Consider the following 9,355-nt stretch of genomic DNA (forward strand, 5'->3'; position numbering starts at 1 on the left):
CCAGCTCATTCCTAAAGCCTCAGCCACCCTTATACTCAAGAAACCATAGGGAATGATATAATGAGCTGGTATCATACTCTTACTCTTCATGAGTATGATTCTCTTCTTGCACTTGCGTCTTCCTTGTATATTAGGGAACACACATCACCCTGTGTGCATGCATGCATGTGCATGTGCACTTTTTAAACACAAGAAGCTCCCATTCCTGATTAGCCTTAAAAAGCCATCCAAATAAATGCTTGGTAACACATGCTTCTTAATCAAGTTGCATCAGTACACGTCACGATGCCATTTCACAGTTATGATGCAGTTGATAATAGCTGAGATTGTACAGTATAGAGAGGTGACACATTTCTTTCTAAAATAAAAGTATGAGTAAATATCAAATAGCAACACTAACATACATTATGTCATCAGTTTTGAGGAGGAAATTACCCCACAGATTAATGAGGAATTCTGCCTAGAAGTCAAAGGTATGATATAGTCTTATATTATTAAACAAGAGCTAGATATGATCTAACCTACTTCAAACAGCCCAGCCTTTAATAGAGAGAGGAGAAACAGGCAGAGTACCAAGAGTCCATATTTATCTCTGGTGTAACACCAACGAAGCCAAGAGAATTCCTTGAAGCTCAGTGTGCCTCAGAGAGCCACACGGCAAGTGCCGCGTGTCATCCTGTAAGCTGCAAGGTATGATGGATGGAAAAAGCAATGCCATTTTCCGCTCCTATTTAGGAAACATTATACTAAGAAATAAGATACCACAGGACTGTATCTCAGATAATGTCTGTTTATTGTTATGTAACAATTGATGTATCAATTCGCTAAACAATTTACAAATCCAAATACGAACACCCTCCAGGAAGTCCTCTGGAACTTGATTTTTTTCCTATACTATACACACTAAACAAAATTATTCTGTAAATAATATACAAGCAAACACTGAGTTTTATATACAACTTCCTTGAAAAAGCAAGAAGGAACTAAATAGGCTATAATTCATTTTTTCAAAATCTTAAAGCTAGGAGATCTTTCATCTATCTGGTCAAGTCAGACTTATTATATTAATCCCCAGACCAGAGAGAGTGATTCCCTTGTTCTTAGCGCTGACACCAAACACTGTATTGTTCCCACCCCCCCCGAAGGTACATTCTAAATAGATGGACATTAATAGATAATGACTGGGAACAGAGCACATAAATACCTTTTAAAAAATTAACAAACCTGGATTTCCTTGGACATATGAGCAATAAGAAAAAATCACCTAGCATCTTTTTAGAAATGCACCCAAAAATTCCTCATTGGTAGCCTGCTTCTGGCTTTACACTCCATGATGAAGGCCACTCTTTATTTGTGATAACGAGGGGTCTCTACTCTGGCCAAAGTTGTCAGCAACTGACAGCCCTTCACATTTAGCAGTTTCAGACACTCTGTTGGGTATCCCTAACCCAAGTTCTGTGTTTCCAGAAGACCAAGACCCTTGCCAAAAAGTTGAGAACAGAGCAGTCCCAGGGAAGGGGAACTAGGAGCTGTTAATTTCCCACTGTGTCCAGTGCAGGTCTGTGTCACCCTGTTTACATCATGCATCATTCATCTGCTGTGATGAAATGCAACCCCGTGTTTTAAAAAAAGACCTCTGTAACAGTGAGGATACTCTATCTTTGTGAGAAGTGTTTCACATATTTTCCATGGGCACAAACTGCTCCTGCTTCTATTTAAATCTCTGTAGCTCTCTTCGTGGGACATTATTCACTTCAGGAAGTTCATTCAGAAGGTGCTGAGCATAAGAAGAGGAAAAGCCAGCATGGCAGCAGACAGCAACATGGCTCCTGACGAAAAGCCGAGCACTACTCCTGCGAAAAGGGCCGTCCACAAGATCCGAATGGCCAGCCTAGTCTTCAGCTTGGCGCGAGGTTGGCAGCAGTGGGCATCTGACCACCATATAAAGCAAGCCCAAGAGCCCTCTGGATGGGTCCCCCCTGAAGAAGACTCATCAGCTCAGCCTGTACAAGAAAGACCCTTTGAGAAATGGCCTATTCCATCTGTCAAGGGGGACCAAGGAAAAGATGATGAAAAATCCTCAGCAAAGGAATCAGTGACAATAAGAGAGGCTGAAAAAAATTCAAGGGAATCAGATGAAGCCCTCAAAAAGTTCAACATTAAAAGCAAAGAGGTGACCAAAACAGTTGTCAGCAAAGCCTATGAACGAGGAGGTGATGTTAGCCTCCTCAGTGAAAGATATGAGAATAATAGTAGCTCAGAAATGCCCAAGCTCAAAGAAGAATCAAGTGCTATTGACAAAATTCTTAGTGGCAAATTATCTCCAACCATAAGGAGAAAGTGTTCAAATGTGGTATCAGAGCTGACCAAGGGCTGGAAACAGATGGAACAAGAGGACAAAGAGGGGACTAAGGAAGAACTCCTGCTTAAGTGTCATGATGACAGCCTGGATGCAGAGGACAGCGGGTACGGGGAAGCAGAAGACAAACCCGAGCAAGGAGACAGTGACCGAGAGGTGATGGCTGTGCGGATTAAACGACCTGTGCCATCTTTGTAAGTAAAACATCTTTATTACATTATCACAAATAGTCAGCAGACCCTGGGAGGGGTACAGGTTTCCATGAGGAAGATGGGGGGAAAAATGGTAGAAAATTGTCAAAGAGAAATACTACTCTTGAACAAAATGAAAAACAAAATAATAAAAATTCAGGAAACCTTTCACTTATGTCTCTGTGCTTAACTAGTTAGTCAACAACATCTGACTATAGCCTTGGGTTTTATATGCTATATACATAACAGACACAGGAAGTTATGTTTGTGAAATGTTAATTACATTTAGTTTTCACACTGGATTTACTGGTTCATCAAAATCACTACTTACTTCTTAATACTTTAGTCCATATTTCAGAATAACCATTTTTACCTCATCAAAAGCCCACAGCTATTCATTTATTTCAGCAAAATGTTATGTCCAAAGCAATATACTTGACAGATAATATTTCCAAATGCTCATTCATTATTTTGCTTAGTATAATTTGTAAATATTCTCAGGAGTAATCTGCAGAGAATGTCCAACATAGACATTGTAGGAGTTACTTTGAAGTACATCTTAACAAAAGCTGGGTTCACTGCTTCTCCTTGGAAGCTTTCCATGGATTTGGAATTCATCAAGTCAAAGAATGGAAACTTTCACAGGAGTTGGGACCCCAAACATACATTAGAAACTGTCCAGCCTGCCTCAACATCTGCAGGATTGATTTGAATCATGCTATATGTTATAAATAATTTTACAAAAAAGAACATTTGAATCATCAATAGATTCTTCCAATTCAAGGTCTCTCTTTGGGTACAGTATCATAAGGGGTAGGGAGGGGGAAGTACATTCATTGAATGTATTGTGAAAGTAGAAATTCCTGATGTACAGGCTTCCTTATGTCTGTAAAAGATTTGGAAAAAAAAAAAAAAGAAAAAAAAGAAAGCAGTATCTGTTACTTACCTATGGAGTTATTGCAGGGCCTACTTAAAACTTTGAATTAAGTAGCAAATTCATAGCATCAGACAGTTTTGAGTAACACTTTTTTCAGTAAGAGGCTCACACTTGAAGATTACTACACAAGAGCAGGTGCATATTAAATTTGGAGCCCAGGTAGTAAACAGGCAGAGTTCAGCCTTAGCGATGTAGTCCTTTGGGAAGTCTCCCAGAAGAACAGTGGAACAGCAGAGACTGGTAGAAATTCTCTAGTTTCCTTTCCCAGAGATCTCCAGCAGAATTGCCTTTCCAGAAGATGGCAACAACTGTGCTGTGGCCAGACTTTGCCAATGGGCAGCTGCCAAACAACTCCATCGCTCTTTTGTTGGTAAAAGATTAAAAGATCCATACGTCCAACACTGCAAGATGGGAAACTGCAGTCAGCTGTTACAGACACACAACGCTGTTTGCTCCGGTCCTCTGTTTTACAAACTTGGTAATTCCCCAGAACAAAGACAGGAGAAAGGAACGTGCGGTTGAGCCTGAACTGTTTTGGAGTAAAACCTCACATCTAGCTGTAAAATTGTGATTAGGCCAGGGCGTACCAGGCTGAGGCCAAGCCCACGTGCTGCTGAAACCTGAACCAAGGCAGGGTTTGGTAGAGCTCATCTGCCTGAGCCCACAGGGAGGGAAAAGGCTGGCACCAGGACATGGGTTCCTACCGGGAGCCATCCCGTGGTGGGGCCCGAGTCTCCATTGCTTCTACTCTGCATCCACAACACGAGCTGAGCACGAGGCAATTTGAGACAAGAAGGCAGGGTTTTCACCCACCCAATTAGCTTGTGCGTAAAGGATGAGCAAGGCAGCGGGAATTGGAGGATCAGGGCCAGTATGTTCATAGTGTATCCTAATCGCCATCTCAGAAATGAAAACCTGGGACTAACACTGATGAAAATGCCAAAAGACTTTGTCATCCCTCTGCAGACTTGCAGGCAGGCCACACCATTCCCACTGCTCAGGTTTGATACCTCACTACTAACGACTGTTTAGACTATGACTAACACAGTAATGGATTTCAACCATATGGTACTTTTTAGCTCAGCTATCTGAACACATGCAGTCATTTTAACTATTCAGATTGGGGATTAGAAGGATGCTTTGCTGTACAGCTGACCAGTCATCGCCCACAAGGAGAAAGGGGTTAACAGCAAAACTGAAAAAAGCTCTCCAGTAACATACAGCTTGAAAGTTTGTAGCCCATGCTTTTGGGAGAGACCTTGTGCACTTTCCTTTGACAGAAGTTAAGACCTCAAAACAAAGATCTCACACATACAGTGGGGAAAGAGAATACATTTGCAGCAGATATTATCTGTAAATAACCTCAATTAAAACAAATTGCTCACTTTAAAATGCTATACTAGAAACAAAATAGCAATCTTTCTGTTATACTTTACATATATTTTCCCCATACACCCAATTTTAGTGCTGCTACCTAGGAAAAAAAACAGTTAGCCATATTTACTGAGGTGCAAATGATTGAAATAACACCCTCTATGTTACAGCTCTCTCTCCACTGAAATCTGACACAAAAGTAATTTTCTGCACTTAGAGTGCTGTTATCAGACTGGATTTTTTAACTACTCATATTTTTAATTTATTTAATATCCTCAGAATACATTATTTCAGCCCGCTACTTTTATGAACCTGTCAGTGTGGCTTAATCTTCTTCAAAAAGGCCATAAGTACATGGTTGTTAAAGCAAATCTGCCATTTGCCTCTCTATTCCAGGAAAAAAGCATCAGTACCAATTTTTTTTTTTCCTCGCATCAGCACTTTCCATCATTTCCAGCTGCAATATTTACTGGAATAAGATTGCTTCTTTAGCAGAAGGCCTGTTAATGCCTACAGGCCTAGGAAATGCTATTTTGTTCCCACTTAGGAGCCAAAGGGGCGCAGCAGTGACATGAAACTCAGAATATTAAAAAGAGATCCATGCTCTTGCCCTATGGAAAGGATCATAGGGAACTTGGAACATGGACATTGTCCTCCTAGAAATTCAGAATGCATTTAGGGTGATCAAGAGAAGCCCAACATGAGCCGGCAATGCACGATTGCAGCCCAGGCAGCCAACCATATCCCGGGCTGCAGCAGAAGAAGTGCGACCAGCAGGTCAAGGGAGGTGATTCTGTCCCTCTACTCCGCTCTGGTGAGACCCCACCTGGAGTACTGCATCCAGCTCTGGAGTCCCCAACATAGGAAAGACACGGACCTGTTGGAGCAGGTCCAGAGGAGGGCCACAAAGATGATCCGAGGGCTGGAGCACCTCTCCTATGAGGAGAGGCTGAGAGAGTTGGGGCTGTTCAGCCTGGAGAAGAGAAGGCTCTGGGGAGATCTTACTGCGGCCTTCCAGTACCTAAAGGGGGCCTACAGGAGAGCTGGGGAAGGACTTTTTACTAGGGCATGTAGTGATAGGACGAGGAGGAATGGCTTCAAACTGGAAGAGGGCAGGTTTAGATTAGATATTAGGTAGAAATTTTTCACTTTAAGGGTGGTGAGACACTGGCACAGGTTGCCCAGAGAGGTTGTTGAGTCCCCATCCCTGGAGGTGTTCAAGGCCAGGCTGGACATGGCCTTGGGCAACCTGGTCTAGTGGGAGGTGTCCCTGCCCACGGCAGGGACGTTGGAACTCGATGATCTTCAAGGTTCCTTCCAACCTAAACCATTCTATGACTCTGATTAACATAATTTGACTGGAGATTGTTACAGGTAAAGCACTTCTTACAGAGGGTTAACTCTCACAACCTTCATTTCAGGTCTACAATCCATTGTGCACGTGCTGTACAAACATGAAAAAAAAGCTTCTACATGTATACACTTTATAATGTTAACTTGTCATTAAGCTAAACAATGGGGAAAATTGCACTTCAGCCACCAGAAATGGTTAAATTAGAAGATACATTAAAAAAAATGACAGTATCAGTAAAGTTTTCCCAAACCTGTGTGGGGCATGATAAAAGCAAAAAGAGAGATAAGATGACGTTTTTCTCAACCACTGAGAAGATGATTCAGATAAGGAAAGTGATAATAGCATTCAGCTAGAGAAGAGAATTAAAGGTTTTGGTATGAAAAGGAAAGAATACTTACTAGACTGTTAAATAAAAAGAGGTAACAAAGCCTTTACAGAGTTACACTATCTCACTCACGGTCTTCTTTCCCCTCAACCTGGGAACTGAAGCTCTAGGGCTTTCTCAGGGGTTATGGCCCTTGGAAAGAAGGGGGAGCAGCTGGCTGTGGCTGCGGGACAAGCTCTCTGTGATGGGATCTGCTCGTCAGCTCCACTGAGACTGGTGGTATCACTTCTTCTAAGCAATTTTGATTCACTTAGGGTTCCCCTCCCTTCACTGATACATTCCCACAGGAAAAGCTGGGGAAGCAATCCATCTGAGCTTCAGCTGGAGTTCAGGCTGTGCTGGCAAAGAGTTTCCACAGCTTTTGGGAGATCTGTAAGTTTCAGGAGACAAACTGCTTTGCATAAGCAAACCCTGTGCCCACAGTTCCTCTGGGCAATGAAGCCACAATTCAGGGCTAGGGGCAAAGGATCACAGCTTTCCCTTTCTCTGTATGGCAACAGCTTATATACAGGAGGATTCAGTTTATCATTGGGGAAAAAAATTGTCTAGCTCTACCCCACTGAAATATTTTAATGCTTTCCTGCCAACACCTACCTGTTAATCATTTACATGCACAAAACCACAGGTACACATACACTGCCTGCGCTGAGGATGCTCTGCAGTCACGTCACAGAAGAAAAGTGCATTTACTTGGCAACACTGTGTGCTCGATTCCTCTGATGCTTTTCACCATATTGATGGGGAAGGGTATTTTGGAGTTTTTTCAATACAGTTTCTCAATGTAGCTAAGCCAAGCTAATGGTAACTCCCCAGCTAAAAGAGCGGTCCTTCTCTCCTACTCCTTTGTCTATCCCTGGCACTGAGCATCTGCTGTTCTTGCTCTAGCACGAGAGTGCTGCCCAGTACTGGCATCCTTCTGATGCACAGACCTGAACTGGGGACAACTCTATCATTCCTATTCTCTCTTTCAACAAGCTTAACAGAAAACCAAATGCCCAAACGGCAGGGAAACAAAATTTTCTGCAGGTTTGCAGTCCTCTGTACTGTTTTGCTAACCGTATTTCGGTTCTCTGGTGTTACTCTTAATATTCAGCTGACGTTACCGGGGAGGTTTCAGAGCAGCCTTCTGGGGAGTAAAAATATTAGAAAACAAATTACTTTGGCACAGCCACAGCACAACATACTCCCTAGCCGAGCTCTGTACAGACACAATGACAGGATGTGGACAGCACAAAGACTAGCTCAGACTATCTATAGCTCCCCCACAGCCTGCAAGATTGGCCACTAGAGGAAAGAACATCAACAATTTGTCTGCCTGGAGTCATCCAGCAATATGATGTTGCTATGCACACACACACGTGCACAAAATCAATAAGACTTCTGAAGGTCTTTCCTCATCCTTTGACCTTGACGCAAATCTCAATAGCCCTAAGCTGCTTTCAGGCTTGTACCCTGCCAGTGAGACTGTGAATGTGGAACTTCAATACTTTTTCAGAACTATACTCCAAACACATAAGTGTAGGCAGAGCTACTGCACTCTATTACATTTTTTTGTTGTTGTTGTTTTAAACATCGACATCTATGACAGGGGACAGATTTTTTACAGACACAACCTCCTGTTTTTCAGTCGAGAATAGCTGAGGACCCAGTCTGTACACTTATACAGTTATCATCATCTATAACATCAGGGCAGGCAGATTTCAGGCTCTAGAATGGGGAGCTGCACAACTGACCAAAGGTATAGAAAGTGCAGGTAATCTGTAACACACCGTTTCACCCCTCTATAGCACTAAGTCATTCTGAGCTAAAGTTTGTCAAAATAGGCTTAAATATAGGCTGGAGGGTGGTAATGTAGACGAGATCAAGCTCTGATCAGCAAATCCGCTTTTGAGTGCAAACTAGAACGCGGACTAAAAGCCCCAAAGAACCAATTTAGAAGTAGTGAACTCATGCCACCTGGTGGTTAGCAGGTCTGGAAAAACCCGGTAACCAAGTTAATAGAAGAGATTAGTAGTAGAACTGTGTAATTAAGTGATGAAATGCAGAGCTCAAACGCCCTTTTTGTCTCTTGCAGCGCAAGCAGGTTCAGCGAAGAAGCAAGCACCAAAGCCCAGAGGAAATACAGCCCCGTTAACAGCCTGAAGGACAGGTGGCAAGAATGGGCCGACCAGCACATCATAACGCAGAAGCTGAATCCCTTCAGTGAGGAGTTTGACCACGAGCTGGCCATGTCCACGCGCCTCCACAAAGGAGATGAAGGCTACGGTCGTCCAAAGGAAGGAACCAAAACTGCCGAAAGAGCCAAGAGAGCCGAGGCCCACATCCATCGGGAGATTAGGGACATGTGCTTCATCATTGAATCAATGGCTAAGCCACGACCCGACGGCAAGATCCAAGTCACTTTTGGGGAACTCTTCGACAGATACGTTCGTATTTCAGATAAGGTTGTTGGGATTCTCATGAGAGCCAGGAAACATGGGCTGGTGGACTTCGAGGGAGAAATGTTATGGCAAGGAAGGGATGATAATGTCATAATTACTTTATTAAAATAAGCATGCTACAACAAAAGCAGCTTGTTTTGGGAAACCTTTCTCCACTTCTCCCTTGCTATTAGCATTTGCACATTTTGCATACAAGATTCCCCCCGTTCACCCACACAGAAAAGACATTGAGCATTTTTCTGAATATGTATTTTATAACAACTGCATGATAATGTAAGCATCCAAATGGATTTTTCTCGTACCAGGAGGGCTTG

General features: G+C 42.7%; 1 protein-coding gene across 1 annotated transcript; it reads left to right on the forward strand.

Moving 5' to 3' along the window:
* Positions 1–1,804: 1,804 nt before the first annotated feature.
* On the forward strand, positions 1,805–9,152 carry ABRA (actin-binding Rho activating protein). Its single transcript, XM_009891801.1, has 2 exons — positions 1,805–2,553; positions 8,675–9,152. The coding sequence occupies exons 1-2, from the start codon at positions 1,805–1,807 to the stop codon at positions 9,150–9,152; spliced, it is 1,227 nt and encodes a 408-aa protein (XP_009890103.1).
* The last annotated feature ends 203 nt before the right edge of the window (positions 9,153–9,355 follow it).

Source organism: Charadrius vociferus, unplaced genomic scaffold (genome assembly GCF_000708025.1).
Source record: "Charadrius vociferus isolate BGI_N301 unplaced genomic scaffold, ASM70802v2 scaffold15, whole genome shotgun sequence".
Classification (NCBI taxonomy): Eukaryota; Metazoa; Chordata; class Aves; order Charadriiformes; family Charadriidae; genus Charadrius; species Charadrius vociferus.